This window comes from Hibiscus syriacus, unplaced genomic scaffold (genome assembly GCF_006381635.1).
Source record: "Hibiscus syriacus cultivar Baekdansim isolate YM2019G1 unplaced genomic scaffold, ASM638163v2 tig00110186_pilon, whole genome shotgun sequence".
Lineage (NCBI taxonomy): Eukaryota > Viridiplantae > Streptophyta > Magnoliopsida > Malvales > Malvaceae > Hibiscus > Hibiscus syriacus.
In genome coordinates this window covers 822,614-843,218 of record NW_024062617.1, presented here as the reverse complement: position 1 = coordinate 843,218, position 20,605 = coordinate 822,614, and the positions used below count along the sequence as shown (strand labels likewise).

Here is a 20,605-nt window from a genome sequence, read left to right as displayed (position 1 = left end):
AGATAAAATTTGGATACTAAAACAAAGCCTAAACATCTCGAAAATACAATATCAATTATGGTAGAATTAATGAATAGTAAAAAGTATTATAGCCAACACTTGTATGAGCAAGAAAACCAGAACAACTTCTCACTAAGCGGAAATGAACGTAATGAACTTGGAAGTTGTTTTTCTTTTCTCGCAAATGACAATTAGTAGAACTCGTTAAACTAACGATATCGATTAATGACGTCGAATCCGAATTTACATAACTGAGGATTCGTTTCGGTTTAGAGCTTCAAAAGAATGTTTTTGATACAAACTGATAAGAACAAATTCCCAGACAGATTATCATGGGTGAATAAATTTCCAAACCAGTTGAAGCTTAGAAAAATGATGGTCCGGAAATCGGTTTTCGGATGACAATTTGGAGTCCTTATTGAACTAACAAGATCGATCAGTGCCATCGAATTCGAGTGTACGGACTGGAGGATTTGAAGAGGAAACACAAGGCAGGGTACGGTATGCGCCGGTGCAGGCTTATAATTCCAAGTTGATCTTCTCGGACCATTTGAAGATATTGGAATGAACTCGATTCCCTCCCAGATCTTCACCCAAAGCTCCGGCCGCGATCCTTATGACATCCTCAATTAAGGCAAAATTTCCCATTATATTGATGTGAGCTCCGCTAAGTGTGCCGCGTCCTTTCCGTAGTTTCAACAGCGGAGAATGACGGTATTCCCGAATATATGTTCGAATTCCGGAAGGATTGAATCTGGTTTTACCATTCCAACCTTTGGCACACATGAATCCAGCACTTATAACCGGTACGGTCTCGTCTCCGTCCACAGAATACACACCATCCTTCAAGCAGGTCGCTTCATCGTCGGCGGATGTATCGATCCGAAACGGAATATAACACTCGGAAGCAGAAAACTTATAAACATATGCTCTTTCGGTCGGTAGGCCGACTCCGTAGAAAGAAAAGATTTCCATTTCAGGAGAATTTGGCAATCTGTACATCATAGTGACGGAGAATGTATGTCAACAAATGGTATTAACTAAATTTATTAACCGAATAATAAAAATCCGACGAAGGAAAGGGACTTAGTTATCTGATTCTCACGTCGTTTCCAAGGGGTTCGACCAGTATTTGTAGTGTTTATATTTAGGATCATCCAACTTATTGGCGATTCCATAAGAGAAATGAGCAGCACCGCGTGCCATCATTTTTGGAGCAACGAAACGAAGAAGTTCAACAGTTGATTCAGCAGTGTAGATTTTATAATTTGCAACACCTTTGATACCTCCGAGCCCCATGCCGTGGTACTCGGTCCATGAATCTCGGCAAGTCCGATTTGCAGCACTGTGACCCTTAACAGCACCCTGAACATTGCTAATCAAGTCAGGTTATCACAATATGGTGATGATTTCTACTATTTTTCATGGAAAGCACAAATATGAGCATGGAGTAGGAATAAATTCCGACATGGTTTCAAAGAACCGAGTGATATAAATTCGTAGTCCAATTTCGAATCTGTAATCTTAAGACACAAGAAAGTAAATTACCCTGAAATCTGTTCTCTCAATATCATAAGAAGGTGCCTTAGCAACATCTTTGCCAAAGGATATTATCCTTCCATAATTTGCACTTCTTGTTTGAGAAACAACACTTCTAACACGAGCTAGATCCGTGATCCCGGTGCCGTTTTCCGTTTCTCTTTTCCGGCCACAAGAATAGCCTTCATCCGGTGACCAATCTAGACCACCCCATATGGTGTTGCCACCTCTCGGTATCATCGACATGGTCGAATCCCAAGAACGGCTAAGCCTCATCACATGTTGTAATGTCTGAAGTTGGAATATATAGTTCTCAAGAAAACCAGGTGCAATAGCCCTGCATTTTGGGTTCATTTTAGTGCCACTGTATATGTATATATATGCATATGTATACGTATATGTCGAACACTCGCAACCGAGTTCTAGTTTTAGGTACCTGGCAACCGAAATATCCTTGGCTTCAGCCGAGAAAAGCAAGGCAACGGCTTTAGGAACACCAAGAAATGGTGCAGCAATGTTAACCACAGCCTTAATATGCTTAGAACACCAATCAGGTCCGCCGCCACCACCCATCGGGGCCGGTGCTTCGACCCACTTCATGAAATGAAGGAAATATAGAGCTCCCATGGAATGTGGAACAATAACAGCCTTTTGTCCTCCGCTTGTAGCAACCATCCGTTCTATATGACTCTTGATACGGCTCAATGTTCCATCCCGTACCTGATTATCCGAAAGACGGTCAATTCACGACGTCCCTTCAACTCGCTTCTCAATTACATTAAGAAAAATAGAGTTGGGAAATACGCTTACCTCGGTGTTTTGAAAGGAGAGTCTCCAATCATAGGCAACCATGTACATGGATTTCTCTTCATATCCTATGCGTGCTAAGTTGGAAACCAGAGTTGCCCACACAAAATAGCCTGAAGCTAAGTCATCTGCACCCACAAGACCAGAGACAGGTCTCACTCGTATACCAATTGGATCCAAACCAGTTTCACTGTCCAATGACATGTGCTCCACCCAGCATTGAGGTCTGCATAAATCCAGCACATCCCATACGGATATGGTTAGATTTTTCTAACTTATTTCATACATTTACAAAATCCCTGCTCATATCCCTATATCCATGTCTAAGATACGACTATCCAACATCTATATTACTCCCACACATGTATGGCTTAATGTGTTTTCCTACCACCACATACAAATATATACATTGACAGATTTAATAACTAAGATATGATAAAATCTGATTTCATAATCTCAAACGACCATTATATCAGTCAACATATTATCGTACAGCTCAGACGATGGTTAATTTTTTAACAGAAAATGATAAGTTTAAAGCATAATGAATAGTCAAGTGATAATTTTATAATTTTTAATAGTCGGAAGATTCAACAAAATAATATTTTATAGTCGATGGACCATTTGTGTACTTTACCCTTTAACTTTTGACATATTATTTAATTAAATCGATATCATAAAAGTAATAATGATTTCAATTTTTATAATTAGATATGAGCATGTAATACGACGAGTCTGTTATTTTTGTCGACTCCAATCCTAACTCGAAAATTAAATGCTTTCGCCTGATTTTGATCGATCTTGACATTTGGTAATGTTTCACTTATTCCAAATCAGAACAAAATTAATTAATTCCAACCCAACCCCGCTCCTTCCCTTAGGTTGCTACTTTTATCACATTAGATGACCATAAAAACTTAAAAAACATCAATAATTCATAAATAATTGCCGTAGTCCATCAACAACTAATCATAAAAGGAGCACTTTCTTCTTCTCAAAACCTCTACATTTAACGTCGAAATATTATTTGATCCCTTTAATATATTCAAATTTAAGGTTTTTAAAAATGCATTTCCGACATTAAAAAAAGATTATCGAATAAGAAAAAAGCACGTCAATATTTTAATGGATTTATTCACGGTGTTAATTACTTTCACTAATCGGCAACTCTATAAATAAATTAGAAGATCAGATTATGTTAAATTAAAATATAAAGACTAAATCACAAATTTAAGTATGGTATAGGGAAAACAAATTAAATTTAACCAAAAATGAACTCAAAAATATTAGGGTAAAGTACACCAAAGTCAATGTACTATGCTCAATTGATTTTTCTGATAAATAAACTTTCAAAAATTGTAAAAAAAAAGTCATTAAATTTATCAAACTATTGCAAAATGATCATCGTGATATAATAATAACAATAACAATAAAATAAATTTTAATTAATTCATGACCATTTTGTAACGTCTCAAATGACCATTTTTAACAATTAGATTAATATAATAAACATTTTGTAAATTTAAAAAAATTTAATAACCAAAATATCATTTGGACATAGCTTAACTACCCACGATTTACTTTACCCAAAATAGTAAAAAAATAGATCACCTCTTGTAACCTTCACTGAAAGTGCCACCCCAAAGCCGCTTCCTAAACAACCCTTGAGCACATTTCCGCCCTTCCCAAAGCTCAAGTCCGCCAGTCATCGGCGCCGGCACAAACACCACAGGATGCTTCGCCGTCAACCCTTGTTTTCTCAGCTTCACGCCAGGCGGGTCCGGAAACGGCCCGGTTATCGCCTCCATCACGTACTTGGGAAACGAAGCCGGCAATGAGCTGTAAAGGAGCAAGATGAACCACCACGTTACGCAAACGCAACCCATAAACCAAAACCACGTGTCCAGACGTGAAACCTTCGGCGGCGGCGGTTCCTCGTCGATCTTTACTGGGGGTTTTCTCTTGTTTTCATCGCTGAAATCGTCATAGCCATTGACAGATTCCTCTGTTTTCTTTTGGGGATTCGAGTTTTTACTGAAATGGCGTCGTCGTCTTCGAAGCAAAGTCATTGTTTTGAATTTTAATGATTCCCAGGCTTAATTTGTTAAGCTAGCTGATCTCTTATATTCACCCCAGTTGTATATTTTTTTATCGGACACCTCAGTTGTATACGGGGATGGCAAGTTGGCAACAAGTGGGGCATGTATTTCGAGGATCTAAATTCGATCTTATATTATTATAATAAAATTTACTTTTAAAATTTTTAAAATGTATACGACATAATTAGTTTAATTCTTTATATTAACGTGAAATTTAAATTGCATAAAAAAAATATCGAATCAGATTTAAGTCAGAATTCATATTGAGTATTTTTTTTATTGATAATTGTCTGATAAAATGTCTACAAGAAAAAGAGCACGTTTGTTTCTAGGGATTTAAAAAAAACACGTGAAAGCATCAAATAGAGTGAAGCAGTAGTGGAAATTAAGAATACTTAAATTCAACTCATATATTGATACGAATATGGAAATATGATTCTTTAAATGTATTTTAATTATAAAACCTAAGTTTAAACAAATAAAACTAAATTTATATTCATGTGGGAATGGTTTTATTGGATAATATTGTGTTTTATTTTAAAAAAAATTCAGTTTAGTAGGGGTTTGATCTAATTTTATAAAGGGTGAGATATAATTAAGTTCAGATTTGTGATAAAAAAATCTTCAAAGCGATAAATAAATAATAATATAATTTTTTATATATATCTAAAGCACAATTGCTGTAATGCTTTCTTTTTATTTTCTAATTAAATTCTTATTAGTTATATACAAAATTTTACTTTAAAATTTGGATCAAATTTTAAATTAAATAAAATATCTATAAATTTTAGTAAATTCAGACGGAGAGAATATACTTATGGGACAGGAGTAATTGAAAACAATCCACCCCACCAGTCGCCATCCACGAGGGCCTAGGACAAGAGTGACTTGAAAGAATGAAACGATGCCGTTTCTCGATGGATCTGAGTCCTTGTATCTTTGTAATTAATGCCCAAGATCGAGGGCGAAAGGGATCCACTGTCCTAGATTCCTGGGTCTAGGACCAGTTCACTAATTAACTATTATTTATTAATCGTTTTTCACGTTATTCATTTATATATAAATAAATATATTAAAAGTCAAACATAAGTATAATAATATAATACTAACCCAATTTATTACATTCATTATTTTAGTTAATTAAATTGTCATGTATTTTGTACTATATTCATAATTTTCATTACTGTCAACTCTTTTATATACATGAAAATCAGTCGTGCAAATACATGCTCTGATATTATTTACCGACATTAGCTGATGTCTTATATGCACGTCAAGTGTATGATAAAATGACTAGCTGGAACGAGAATGAAGACTTCAATATCAGTGGTCACGGGTCAATGACGCTGTAGTGGGACTGTGGGAGTATAGTGGACACTTGAATTCAACACATGTTTTGATATGAATACAAAAGTACAATGTTTCTTTTATATGTTTTTAATTATAGAATCAGAGTTTTTGAAATGCATGATATTAGTCTCTAATATTTATTAAAATATTTATTTTAATTTTATTATTTTAGAGCGTTTTCGACCCAAACATTTTATTTTATGAGAAAAAAGTTCCTAACAGTTAGCGGTATAGTCATTTTAGCTCTTGTTCTTTTTTACATAAACATTTTGGTCCCCTAACATTTTATTTTAAAGTAAAAATACACATATTCTGTAACGTTAACCGTTTGTTAAAACGATTTCTACCCATAGAATAATATTTTTGTCCTAAAATAAAACGTTGAGGGCTAAAGTGTTTAAAAAAAATAAAGGTTAAAATGACAATTTTAATAAACCTTATGAGCTAATTTCGACATTATCCCTTTTAGAAATAAACTAAATGATCATTGACAAAAAAACAATGTTTATTTTATATGTTTTTAACGTCGAGGGCTATTTTACAAACTAATTAATGTATATACTTATTAGATTATTGTCAATTTTGAAAATAAACTAATTGATCTATTTAAGAAAAAAACTCAAAATAATCTTAATCCCAAAAAAACATAAAATCTTTCCATTAATTTATAAAAATAAAAATTTAGAAATATATATTATTCTCATAAAAAACACATTAAAACTATAAAATATTTTCAAAACAACTTAAGTTGTATAATATTTAATTCTCAAGTTAATTGAAGTTTTATTAGATTTAAATATTAAATAAATAAGTTATTGAACGTAGTTTATCATATTAAATTTTATTTTTCCTTATTTTTTAGAATATGCTTATATATATATGTGTGTATAAAATAATATGCTTATATATATGTGTGTGTGTGTTTATATGTACTTTCAATTTTTTTAATTCAATTCAAATAAACTTATTTCAATTCGAATCTATTAAAAATTAAACAAAATTTGTAAGAAAAAGTATGCTTCATTAACCCAATTAACCTAAATTTATTTACACGAGTTTATTTAATTAGTCTACGTAGACTATTCAACCCTAATAATAGTAAGAATTTATCAGGAAGCGTGTGTAGATATATAATTGAGTGCCTTGATATTAGTAGGAGTTATCAATTGCCCCCAAGGGGTATGTTGACGATTGATTTGTTCCCATTTGGACAGCAAGAGTTTAGGTAAGGTACGTCATTGTCGGTTTCCCATTGTCTATCTTGGCTTATTTTATTTTATTTTATTTTTATTAAATTAAAATTGATTATAAAATAATTTATATTTTATATACTCTTAATTATTTAATAATGAACGATCACCCTTTTAATCGTTGATTTCCGAATTTATGGCTTTTAAAAAATAATAACTATTATGATGAAATATTATTTAACTGAAATATATTTATTCGACTTGAATTTGAAGTGAAATATTATTTTAGGTGGATTCACTAGCTTGATTATAATGAAATATTATTTAACTGAAATATATTTATTCAACTTGAATTTGAAGTGAAATATTATTTTGAGTGGATTCACTCGCTTGATTATAATGAAATATTATTTAACTGAAATATATTTATTCGACTCGGAATTTTTTTAGTCAGATATAGATTCGTCGTTAGTCTCAACTTGACACTTGTTCAGTCGAGTATTGGTTGTTATCACCTTTGCGTGGGACTGTTCATCACATGCAAACTTGTTGTATTCTCTTGACAAATTAGCGACGTGTCATGCGTTCTCTTTAGTTCACCAGCCAACAATAGAACGTTGTGGCTCATCCAAAAAGGGATGTTAGGAGTGTTCAAACCAAACCAACTTTAACTTTCTTTGCATAATTTATCGAAATTTGATGTACTAATCGATTAATTAATTAAAATTTAAAATTATAGAAATTTATTATAAAAATGATATTTTCAACTCATCTTACTTTATACATATTGTCACCAATTAATCTAAAAAAATGTCAAAATTCATACATCTTACATTACTTAAAGAACTTAGTACCTCATCATTACTTAGGAATTCAACTTTAATTTTGTATGATTAATCATAAAAAGACTTTGATTAATAGTATTTTTTAAAAATAATTTGATTACCAATTAATCCGATCGATTTAGTAAAATCAACTGATTTAATTGAATTACTTAAAATTCGAAGTTAGGGCTGATTGTGCTATAGAGGCCCCTTCATTATATATCAGATTGTGTGTCTCTTCTTTCTTTTCTTTTTTCCTTTTTAAAAGATGATTGTATGCTATAAAAAACAATAAAATAGTTCATCCGTTATAATTGCGTCGTTCAATGCTTGTTCTAGTATTTTATATACGAACCATAATAATAAATTTAATTCTAAACCTTTACACCTTTATTCAATCTAACCCTTACTCTCTTATTTATATGCATGACGTATGAGAAAAAATGTGACACTTCAAGTTCCAAACAAAATAGTAAGGATAAACTAAATAAAAATGTGAAGATTAAGGATTAACTTCATTATTATATATTATATTATATTAAAATAAATATTAAATAATACAATCACATGAACATATTATTTTTAAAATAATTTTAGAAGAGAAAAATAAAATTTGAGATATAATGTAATAACTTATATAGTATTATTATGTTTAATAACAAATTTTAATTAATTCAAATATATTAGTTAAGTGAACACATCAAGTGACATCAATGATAAAGCCATAAATGTAAGAATGTTCTTTTTTGAGGTATTGAGTTTGAGCAGCTATGCCTTCAGAGTGTGTGTATATTATCAGTGGTTAAGAAAGATTATGAACATATACTACATTGTAATCACCTTATACTACTAAAAAATATATAAGTTAATTTTATTAAATCAATCCATTTGATGAATAACTTTTTTATATTAATATGGGGTAAGTATAAGTAAATATAGGTTCAAAGATAACTTTCAATCATTTGACATTGAACGCTTACACCCCTGACATTCAGGGTACTCGAACCCATAACCTCAAGGAATAACAATAATTTCTTTACCAAGGTCGCTTGGTTTGTGCAATAACTTATTTTTTTCTTAAAATTTAGGCTTAATATAAAAATAAGGCCCAAACTACACCGTTTTTTTAATTAGATGCCCAAAATTTTTTTCGATCCATCCAGGTGCCTAATGTTACAAACGTTACCATTTTAGGTGTCTTGATCGTAACGACTATTAAAATATTCCGTTAAATTACATGTGGCGTGGTAATTTTAAAATTTATATTTAAAATAAAAAATAAAAAAATCCAAAAAAAATCACACAAAAAAACCAAATCTGTAACATCCCGAAAGCCGGGTCAGTGACTAAAATGTAAATTTTGGGAAATTTAGTGCTCAATTTTGAAATAAGTTAAAAGTTTTGGGATTTAAGTAAAGAATTTTGATGATGGATTAAATAGCATAGATGGATAATTAAAGGGGCAATTTAGTCTTTTCAGCTTAAAGAATATTTTGTATTTTCTTTAAATACAAGTGATACACGTGGGTTTTGGGAGAGTTCTGGAAGCCTTCTTCTTACTCTCTTCTTCTTCTTCTCGTAGCTCCAACTTAAAGGTAAGTTTGATTTTTAACTGTTAATTTCTGGAATTTATAAGTTGGTTTTGAATATTTGGGTATTAAATAAGCTTAAGGAAAGCTTATATAGGATTTAAACAATAAGATAAAGGAATTATGAAGGAATTTACAATATGAGTTTTAAGATGGAATTTTGATAGGGTATGGTTGTTGAAGTTTTATGGATGAATTTGACTTGCCATCAATCTAATTAAGAAGTATGAGGTGTTAGAATTGGAATTAGAACACATTGAAAATTTGGTATGATTTTTGAATCTCGTATGGAATATAAGATTTTAAGGTTTAAGATGAAATAAATGAATATAGATTGGTTAAAGTATGTGTACTAGAGTTAAGAATGAAAAGGAGATGATATATGAAGTGTTTGAGAGGAAATGAAGTAATTTTCGGGTTGAAAATATGATTTCTGGGCAAGGGGAATCGGTACCCATTCAAGGGGAACCGATACCCCTTCAAACGAACAAGAATTTCCAGTATGTCATAGGGGAACCGATACCCCATGGGGGGGAACCGATTCCCCCTAAAGGAAAATTGGGAATATGGATTTAATAAGTTCATTTAAATTGATAGTATCCAATTACAAGGTGTAGGTATCTATTGATTGTCTCGAAATGTACATTTATATAGATTCTAAGCATAAAGAAATTCCGGAACGTTTGGCAAGTAAGATCGATCAAGGGAAAGATAAGAGATTTGAATTGGCTAGTGAGGCCAGGTGAGTGCATATTAGTTAGTTTATGGTGCTAAATGGAAACAAGACTTGCGACAAGTCTATTTCCTATGTTAGAATGCATGAATATATGATTATACGTATATGAATGACATGAATTGTATGTATGCATGAATATATGTGTTGACATGCTTTTGAATGTAATGTTATGAGAAGTATGTGCTATATAATGTATATATATATATATATGTGAAACTGAACTATGTGACTGCATGAGAAAGATATGAGCCATATGATATGATATAGGTGAACATGAGAAAGCGAAGTATGAGATATAAACTATGTGATCATAGTAAAATATAATTATATTATTATATGATAAGTGAAATAAGCTGGATAATATTGATCTATAGGATGAAGTGAGAATAGTACACTAACTAGGGGATTTGAACATAAATGATAAGATGAACGTATAAGATAAGCTAGATGGGAAAGATTCATAGGTTTAAATAAAACTATAACACATGGGTTGTATGATAGAAATTTATAAGGTTATATGAGAAGATTATAGGAGTTATATGAAATTGAATTAAGTAAACATATTAGATTATATATAGAGAAATAATAGAAGTGAGATATGTTATGTATGTTAAAGGAATTATGTGATGGTATAAGAATTGATAGGAAAATATATATGTGAAAACAAGTATATGTTACGAGACAAAACTTATGATTATAAGCTATGTGAAAGTGTTCCTATCTGTTATATGAAATATATGATCATATGTGAACAAGATATGATGAACATGTGAATTATATGGAAATGATCTACGTGTAAGTGAACTACGTGACTATGTGATCATATGAAAAGAAGCTATGTGATAAGTGATATGTGAAAGTGAATTACAAGTTTATATGAATATTTGAAATGAAATAAATGATAACGCCCATGTTATGTGTCATGAGAGCTAGGGGTATAGTTGGCATGCCAAGAGTCGAGGGTCTACGCGGTTCTTAGGGACATATGTATATTCTTTGGAACATGTGTGAAGTCTGGAAAGACACATACTTGATCCCTAGCATATGTATATGATTCTTAAAGAATTCTATGTGGTCCTTATGAACATTATTATATGGCACTACGGTGCAAGTCTACGCGGTTCTTAGGGACATATGTATATTCTTTGGAACATGTGTAAAGTCTGGAAAGACACATACTTGATCCCTAGCATATGTATATGATTCTTAAAGAATTCTACGTGGTCCTTATGGACATCATTATATGGCACTACGGTGCAATTCTACGGGGCACTTCGGTGCATTTATACGAGCTGTGGTGACAGCATAGTGCACAACCTCTATAGACTCACATATCGATAGTTCTCACATATGTACATGGGCTAATCCAGAGATATGAACAAATATAAGTTAGTGGTATGATAAATGCTATAGAAATGATATGATGTTGTGTGTATAGTGTTTGATTGAAAAAGTATGTGATTATATGATAACCTGTGAATGATGAATTATGTGTATGTATGTATTTACTGCGATTAATCTGATATGATTTTATACGATATGAAAAATGCCTGGAATTGCTATAACATGATAGAACAGAACATGCATGTATCAATATATGTTTTAAAGTGCATTATAAGTGGTTATGCCTCACTAAGTCTTTGACTTAGCGTGTGATTGTTTCACACGTAGGTTTCGAGAAGAGTAAGGAGGGATGCGGAGCAAGACATGTCAGTTTTCCTTACCAAAAGATCAGATCAGAAATATTTGACAAAGTATGTATTTGGTTATGTATAAAGTGTTGGCATGTAATAAGTCATTAAGTACGAGCACTCTGATAAAGTCTTTATTTTGATTTAATAAAGTTTTAAATTTCCCGGGATTTTTCTTAAGAGTCAAGGTTTGAAAAGTTAATGTGACACTTCGGACTCGTATCCGGGTCGGATACGGGTTGGGGGTGTTACAAAATCTTTAAAATCTTTCATTCCAAACCCATTACCACCGACAGTCATATTTGGCCACTGCCATCTTCCACCACAGCTGTCGAATAGCTACTCACCGGTCGCCGCCTACCTACTCACCGGTCGCCGCCTACCTACTAAACGACATTGACTTTAAACTATATACCCCTAATTTCAAACTCTAAAATTTTTTAAAATTTGGATGGATCGAAAAAAATTTAGACACTTATTTAAAAATAACGGTATAATTTGAACACTTTTTTTATATTATGCTTAAAATTTATACCATTAATGAAATGAAATTTGTACGATTATGTGGAACTAAAGGTGAATTGGTTAGGGTTTGAACACTCCTAACAACCAAGGATTTCTGACATCCACATATTCACATTTGTCAACTAATTATTACTTGATTTCACTGTTGTTTTTTTTTTCTAGAAAAAGAAAAAGAAGAAACTCGTTTTGTGTCCCTCTCATTTAAAAGGTTTGGTATATAGTGGAATGCTTTTTCCTTATCGATAAAGACATTTGTGTTTGAATATGAAACAAAAGGAAAAATAAAAAAAATGGTAAATCGTATAAGATACTATTAAAATTTTTATGACGTATGGTTTTATTATTAAAATTTTAATTGTTCTAATTAGAATATTAAAATTTAATTATATCACTTGGATGCGAAATTATAATAGTACAATAAAGTTAATATTTTTTAGCTTAAATATATAAAAGGTGTCTAACGTATGTTCATTTTTTTAGTTTAGTGTCTAACGTTTTTTCGTTCTAGTTTGGTGTCTAACGTTTCATTCCGTTACTCAAAATGTGTCACACCATGACGTATCGTTAGTTTTTTTCGTTAAGTGGCACGTGTCACAATATGGTAATTTTAAAAAATATTTAATTTTTTTTTAAAAAAATATTTTTTAAAAAGAAAACACAAAAATTTTGAAATAACCCCAAAACTTTGAAAACTTTCATTTCTACCCATTAACCTTTAACCCCATCACCGAACCACACTTCTTCGACCGGTGGTAGTGTTCACTGCCGCTCCTACCGAACTCAGAAGCAACCGGCAACCTCAACCCGACCCTCAAATCACCCAAAATGGGTCACCGTCGAGCTTAATCGCAAGGAAACCATTCGGTCGCCCACCTCCAACCTCGACCACCGCTCGTCAGGAGTCATCATCGCCTAGCCCAGTGGAAGCGTCGTCCCGGACCGGTCATATCCCAGTCATCCACTCGCCTCCACTCTCCGCCGTTCGTGGTGGAGTGGCGTTTGAAATTCCGACGATGATGGGACCACCCAGATGGAACTCTTAACTGAAATTTTCATTGAAAGAGGTAGGATATATAAACTATTGTTTACTTTCAAAGTATACTAGAATTTCTTATGTTTAGTTGTTACTTAAAGTATGCCCTTCGAAACAAAAATGGTATTGTTTCGAGTTGTTCTACTTATTTGTTGCATTTCTTATGCTTTAAATAGTATTTGATGAGCACATCCGCCGTGGCAAAACCGGCGCTGGAAATATTCGGGAGATGGATTTTGAAAGTTGACTTTGTTCTGGCCCTAGAGAACAAAGACACTCCAGAAGGATTACCATATATATTTCGTTGTCTCGATCTTAATGGCAGGGGATTCCTCACAACTGCAAATATTCTTTCTCTTTTCATGTGAAGACATCTTTCATATAGTCATATCGATGTTTCATCTTGACCGATATGGTTCCCGGATTTCATTTACTATGCGCTTTGAGCTGGTGCTAGGAGTTGAATTTTTTTTCCTTTCCTGAGCTTTTAAACATATCTTGAAACATGGAAGTGAAGAAAGGGAGCATCTAAGAGATGAGATGCTTTCTGATGACAATATTCCTACAGAAAATTCGGATGTTTCCTCAAGTCTTGTATCTTCAGATACATGAATGATGAATGAAGCATGGTTTAAGACTCGGAATAGATTTTCTGATATTTATTAGTAGTTCTTATTGAACTAGGATTGTCAATTTATTTTAATACGTCAGCTGAAAGAATGTCATTTTACTCTTAAAACAGAGATGTACACCGGAAATGGACAGAGGGGGGCAACTACGAATTATGCATCGAGGATGTGAGGGACGAAATATGGGATATGATGAAGCCGGTTGATCCATTGAGGATTACATTGGCTGACCTCCTGGCTTGTAAACAGGGCGGTACCGTGGCCAGCATGCTGATCGACGTGCAAGGGTTTTGGGCTCATGACAACAGGGAAAATCTTCTCCAAGAAGAAGAGCATGACTTAGAATCTGAATTATGATTGCATTACATAAATTTGACAAATACAGTCAAGATTGCAACACTTCTTTGAAGTAATGGAAAAGTTATTCTCATAAGCATTTTTTACATAAGCTCCATTACTTAGTTCTATCCGACAAGGGCTCAAATCGGGCCCAGTTGAGCAGTTGTTTATTCGGACTGTTCCTCTTACCATATAAGATGGCTGTAACTAGTCGGTTTTGGTCCAACACTATACATTGAATGGCTTCCTTGGAGTCGTGCTCGGTTCTCCATAGACTGCAGTCTTTGCTTGAGGTGGAAAACTTCAACCTGCAGTGCAAAAAAGCTATATGTTATATTGTCATTAAGGAATCGTGCAGCGTACTCCGGCCGTGACATTAGTTTAGGGTCTAGGGTTACGAATGCCATACCTGTAGTTGGAATGCTCTTGCCCTCTCTCCTGCAAGGATGCCTCTGATCGAGTGTAGTTCTGAAAGTCCAACGATGATGGGGTTTTTCGTCGGACTTTCAAATGCCACTCCACCACGAACAACGGGGAGTGGATGACTAGGTTATGACTGGTCTGGGACGGCGCTTCCACTAGGCTAGGCGGTGATGACTCCCAACAAGCGGGGGCCGAGGTTGGAAGTAGGCAACTGAATAGTTTCCTTGCGAATAAGCTCGACGGTGACCGATTTTGGGTGATCTGAGGGCAAGGTTGAGGTCGTCGGTTGCTTCTGAGTTCGATGGGAGCGACGGTGTAGATCACCTCCGGTCGAAGAATGTTGGTTCGGTGATGGGTTAAAGGTTAATGGGTTGAAATGAAGGTTTTCAAAGTTTTAGTGTTATTTCAAAATTTGTGTTTTCTTTTTTTAAAAATATATACTTTTATTTTTTAAATTTTAAATAAAAAATTTAAAATTACCAGATTGTGACATGTGTCACTTAACGGAGAAAACTAACGATCTGTCACGACGTGAGCCATTTTGAGTAACGAAATTAGACATTAGACACAAAACTTGAATGAAAAAAACGTTAGACACTAAACTAAAAAAACGAGCATACGTTGGTCAGCTTTTATATATTTAAGCCATGTTTTTTTTCATTATTGTGATTACTTGAATAAAACAATGTTGTTTTAGTACAATTGTTGATGTCTAAAATAAAGTTGTTTCAAGCAAGAACTTAAGAGGTGTATCAAATTTATCATTAAAATTTTAAATACATTACTTTTTGATATTGTACTTTATCGACAATCGTTGACAGTCAATCACTGCTCGTCGTCATCATCTTACAAGGTAAATTGATATAGAAAAATTTGCATTTCACTCATTTTTTTTATAGGATTGATTTTTCATGAAACCGGTCCAAAATCAATGAAAATATATCTAAAAGTTCAACGTATTAATATTTCGATCTCTTCCGATGGTCTTCTAATGGGATAGATGGTGATTAGTTGCTAATTTAGTCTGTGTCATCACATTGTTTGAATTTTAACGACCCAATAATATAATTAAAATCAAAACTAAAATTTAATATTATAAAAAAGCAACCGGAAGTTCAATGATATAAATGATATATCATCTAAAATTTAATAGTATCAAGTACAGTTTACCCAAATCAAAATTGTGTATGACAAAAACATTTATTGTGTATGATGATCATTCGAAAATGAAAAAGGAAAGTGACGGTGGAGGTTGGTGATGATTTTTATTATTTTTAATTTAGACCAAAAGACCCTAACTATAATAAAGGATCTAAATAAAAAACTTATTGAAGAAAATTATATTATTATCCTAAATTAGGTCGGATTAAAGATTTTTTACCCTAAATCCTAATCTAACTTCACTCTTTACAAAATTTGATCCAATCTAAATTTTTTTAATAATAAAACCTGACCCCTATAATGTCAAGTTAAAATTCTATCAAATTCAAGTAAAATTATCATCCATAGAAAAAACAGATACAAGATCATATCCACGCCTATCCCAGCATATACAATAGATTTATTTTTATCTTCGTCCCGGTCCTCAACCCATAAAACTCACATCCATCCTCTTCCATAAAGTAGGACAAGTCTTTGAGTAATCCGTTCCACTAACATCCCCATCTAACATATCGTGATGAGTAAAAATTTGAGTGTGTACCTTTTCTGCAAACTTTTACTCAAGAAATCTACAGACCATGACATTCTCCATCAAATCTAATGTTATATATACACACACACATTAATTGGGAAACGAACACAATGAAATATTGACTATTGACTTTGTAACGAACTCATGTTCATGGATTGATGATATTATTAACAAAATTTAATTAATATTTTATAGTTTATATTTATGGATATGTTCGTAATTTTACTAAAATTAAATGAATTGAAATTAATAAATAATATTAGGGAAAATTATGTGTTCAGTACCTCAACTATAACTTTTGTTCAGTTTTGGTTACATACTCAACTATTTTTTTCAAAATCATACATTTTGTTTCATTTTAGTCACCCGTTACTGAAAAATTAATAGTGATGTTGATGTATCACCAAAAGATAATTTTACATCATTATTGAAAAAATAAAAAAAATATCACATCAGTAGTTTTATTAATTTTTTTAACAGGAAACGTAAATTAAGTATGATTTTGAAAAAAAAATAGTTGAATGACTAAAACAAAACAAAAATGATAGTTAGGGTACTAAATGTGTAGTTTACCCATAATGTTAATTGATCTGAAAATAACACGTATTTACATTTAGAAAAACATTTCAGACGTTTGAGTTAAATTATTACTCTTAATTTATGAGTTTATGGACGCCAAACACAGGCAATATTTACCAAGGTATTGGCTTTTAATATTCCTCAAATCCAACAACTTAAAATCAATGGCGAAAGTGACCAAGAGAGCTATTCTTGTGATATAAATTTTATTTTCCGAATCGAAAAATGGATGATACATAATACAAAACAAGATAAAATATAAAAGCCTTTCTTATTTATCATATATAGCCATACATATATGGAAATATACAATGGCATAAGTTTGAAGGCCTTAACATAACAAACACACGCTATATATAAAGACGTACATGGATAAACAAAGGTAGATGTAAGCCAATCCGCCGTCGAATTTATTGCAGTGGACTAGTAGTAGTAATTTACTATGGATCAACATAGCACATTACTATTATTATAACGTCGACGGCCGGAGGCAGCGACGTTTTGATCAGATATTCAAGCAAAGCCGCCCAAGAAAGGCTGATCTTTGTTATTATCACTGCAATAAAGGCAAGGGTGCTGCTCAGCCTCATGTGCTTGTTTCCGTACGGCCTCGGCAGCCATGGACAAAAGCTTTTTATTGGTAATTTCTTCATGCGCGCTGAGATTTGTGAGTGTCTTAACCACTGCATCGGTGAACGCCCCATAGGCTCGACCACCGGAAACGATGTCGTACGACGTCTCATCCGATTCGCACCCGCTTAACAAAATCCCATCATCCTCCTCAAGTGCATCCAACTGTAGTGCCCCGCCTGTGTAATGAGGATGGAATTTGAGACTCACATCCTTCCCGAAGATTCTGTGAGTACCCTGGGCGATTTTAGTTACTTCGTTGTGGGCGAAGCCCGCTGCTGTATCGATCGCCTGACCGGCCCAGCCTGCCGCTGTGTCGACCGCCTGCACTGCCCAGCCTGCCGCTGTGTCGATCGCGTGGCTTATGAAATCAAAACCAAGGAACTTAGGCTTAGCCTTAACCTTAACCTTACCCTTAACCTGATTATCAGTATTTTCTGTATCCTCGGAAGATACAGTTTGTTTTTTCTCTTTTTCAATGAGACCACCACTATGGCATGAATCCGAAAGAACTGTGAAGCTTGCTTCTGCTGGCAGCCGGTTAACCAAACGCCTGAAGTCCACATCTGCAATCCAATGTTTATATATACTGTATGAATATTACTCCAAATTATGGTCTTATTTAAAAACTAAGTCTCTAAATTACATCTCTTAACTTTAAGTGTTTAATATTTTTAAAATTATTATTTTAAAATCAAATCTTTCACGAAATGTGACACCTTTAACGTATATAAAATTTTGAAAAATTATTTTTTTTGAAAAATTTGAAATTATTATTTTCTAAAAAATTCCAAGTTTCTCTAAAATCCAAAAAAAAATCCTAAAATATATAATCTCAAAGTTTATTATCGTCGTCGGTCGTTATCATTGTAGTCGAAAGCCCACTCACCTAACGTCGGGACTCAGTTCATCACTATCAGTCATCCTGTTACTGTTGTCCCAAACCCCTAAATCTCCATAAATTTTAATTTCCTAAATTTCCAATACAAATTACTAATCTCAAAATTCATTACCACCATCACTGTAATAGGCCAAACGCTCACCCATCTGTTGTCTGACCCCTATTGTCGGCCATCCCTTTGTCGCTGCCTAGGTTCCCTAAATCTCTAAAGTTAAGTATGAAATTAGGGTTTAAAGATTTGAGAATTATTTTTTTTAACGATCATGACCGAATTGACCTTAAAATAATAGTTTTGAAAACGTTAAATACATACTTTAATAAAAGAAAAAACGTTAAACACTTAAAAGTTAACAAAAGTATAATTTGAATACATATTTCTCGATTAAACCTGAAATATATGGATCTAGCAATTTAAACGGCCTACCAGTGATGAGATTGAAATCACAAGGCACGATGGCCTCGTCCTGCCTGAAAGGCTTGTGAGGTTCCAAGACCGGAATGGTTGTTCCATGTCCACTGAAGTAGAAAAACAGGACGTCTTCTGGTTTAGCCTTTTTCACCATTGCATTAAGAGCAGCCTTAATGTTTGCACCAGTAGGCAGGCACGACGACGACCATCCTTCTGAATCTTTATCATCAGTCAGGACCGTAATATTTCTCTCATCGAATCCAAATTTTTTCTTGATTATATCTTTTATGGATTTCACGTCATTTGCGCATCCATGCAACCTGAATTTCGTGTAGGGATAGTTGCAACCCACCAGAACAGCTCTCTTCGTTGCCATCTTGCTTCAATTATTCTGTGTTGCTTCTCTTGTTTTGTGCGCTTCCACTGCCTCATTGGGCACCTATATATATACTGCATTTAGGATATGATAACATTTTTGTTGATGATAACATCTGACGTGAAGGTTGTGGCTCGTCCAAACCCTGGTTGTTAGGAGTGTTCAAACCAAACCAACTTTAATTTTTTATATACAATTACTTATAATAGATCTATTTGACAGACTAATTAAGATTAAAAATTATAAAAGTTAATTATTAGACGATTCTTTTAATTTAATTTGTTACTTTATTAGACAATTCTTTTAATTTAATTTGACCATCGTGTGTAATTCAAAAAGGTAAAATAATTTATCTGTTATAATTGTGTTTTATATATAAGATATAATAATAAATTTAACTTTTAATTTTTATATTTTATTCAATTTGACCCTTTTTTTTTGCCCGCATGATATATATAAAATAAGGTGACATGAGTAATCGTTTGGATGGCTCTACAGGACAAATTACACACCAGAGATCGCCTGCAATGAATGGGAATTAGCACTGATACAGCTTGAGTAAACTGCAACTTATCTCACGAGACAAGAAACCATCTATTTTCTAAGTGTTCACTAGCAGTCTGCTTATGGAATTCTGTTTTGATATTGAATGGAATGAATCCTACAAACTTATCATGGGAAGAAACAGTTGCTACAACAAGCACTTCATGGAAAGGGAAGTCTCTTATCACCTCCATTTTGAAGATAGCTTGGTCTGCTTTTATCTATACTATATGGAAGGATAGAAATCAGTGAATTTTCAACATCGGTCAAGACAGGCTGAAATTTTGCTAACTGAAATCATTGATGATGTTCGGTTTTGTCTTAGGGGAAAATATCAATAGGCTAGATAGTACTAATCTTAACCTTTGTAATGCTTGCGGTTTATAGTTCTACCAATCACTGTTTTTGTTTAGGTGTGCATAGCTTCTTTTTGTATTGATTGGTTGATTGGTTTGTAGTAAAACTTTGCTATTTGGATAATAAAATTCTTACTTATCCAAAAAAAAAATAAGGTGACACTTGAATGGTGAAAAGTTGAGGGTCTATTTGCTCCTAACAAAAGAGTAATGGCCAAACTAAATAAAAGCATAAAAATCGAGGATTAAATTTATTATTATGTTTTATATAATAAAATATTAAAATAAATATTAAACAACACAATCACAACGATATATTATTTTTTCCCTAATGCTTTAAAAAG

General features: G+C 33.0%; 2 protein-coding genes, 1 long non-coding RNA gene and 1 other non-coding gene across 4 annotated transcripts; 1 reads left to right on the top strand and 3 right to left on the bottom strand.

The window, feature by feature from the left end:
• Positions 1–519: 519 nt before the first annotated feature.
• LOC120217305 (phospholipid:diacylglycerol acyltransferase 1-like) lies at positions 520–4,415 on the bottom strand. The gene is made up of 6 exons (XM_039214468.1): positions 3,958–4,415; positions 2,350–2,572; positions 1,976–2,259; positions 1,549–1,876; positions 1,106–1,365; positions 520–994 (listed from the first exon to the last, which is right to left on the bottom strand). Exons 1-6 carry the CDS (start codon positions 4,413–4,415, stop codon positions 520–522), a joined length of 2,028 nt encoding a protein of 675 aa, XP_039070399.1.
• A 9,487-nt stretch (positions 4,416–13,902) lies between these two features.
• LOC120217315 lies at positions 13,903–13,995 on the top strand. Its single transcript, XR_005525143.1, has one exon. It is a non-coding gene; the product is annotated as a small nucleolar RNA snoR104 (small nucleolar RNA).
• Positions 13,996–14,331: 336 nt separating this feature from the next.
• LOC120217172 lies at positions 14,332–14,806 on the bottom strand. The gene is made up of 2 exons (XR_005525131.1): positions 14,761–14,806; positions 14,332–14,659 (listed from the first exon to the last, which is right to left on the bottom strand). It is a non-coding gene; the product is annotated as an uncharacterized LOC120217172 (long non-coding RNA).
• Positions 14,807–17,559: 2,753 nt separating this feature from the next.
• On the bottom strand, positions 17,560–19,362 carry LOC120217304 (metacaspase-9-like). The gene is made up of 2 exons (XM_039214467.1): positions 19,002–19,362; positions 17,560–18,242 (listed from the first exon to the last, which is right to left on the bottom strand). Exons 1-2 carry the CDS (start codon positions 19,360–19,362, stop codon positions 17,560–17,562), a joined length of 1,044 nt encoding a protein of 347 aa, XP_039070398.1.
• Positions 19,363–20,605: the final 1,243 nt, after the last annotated feature.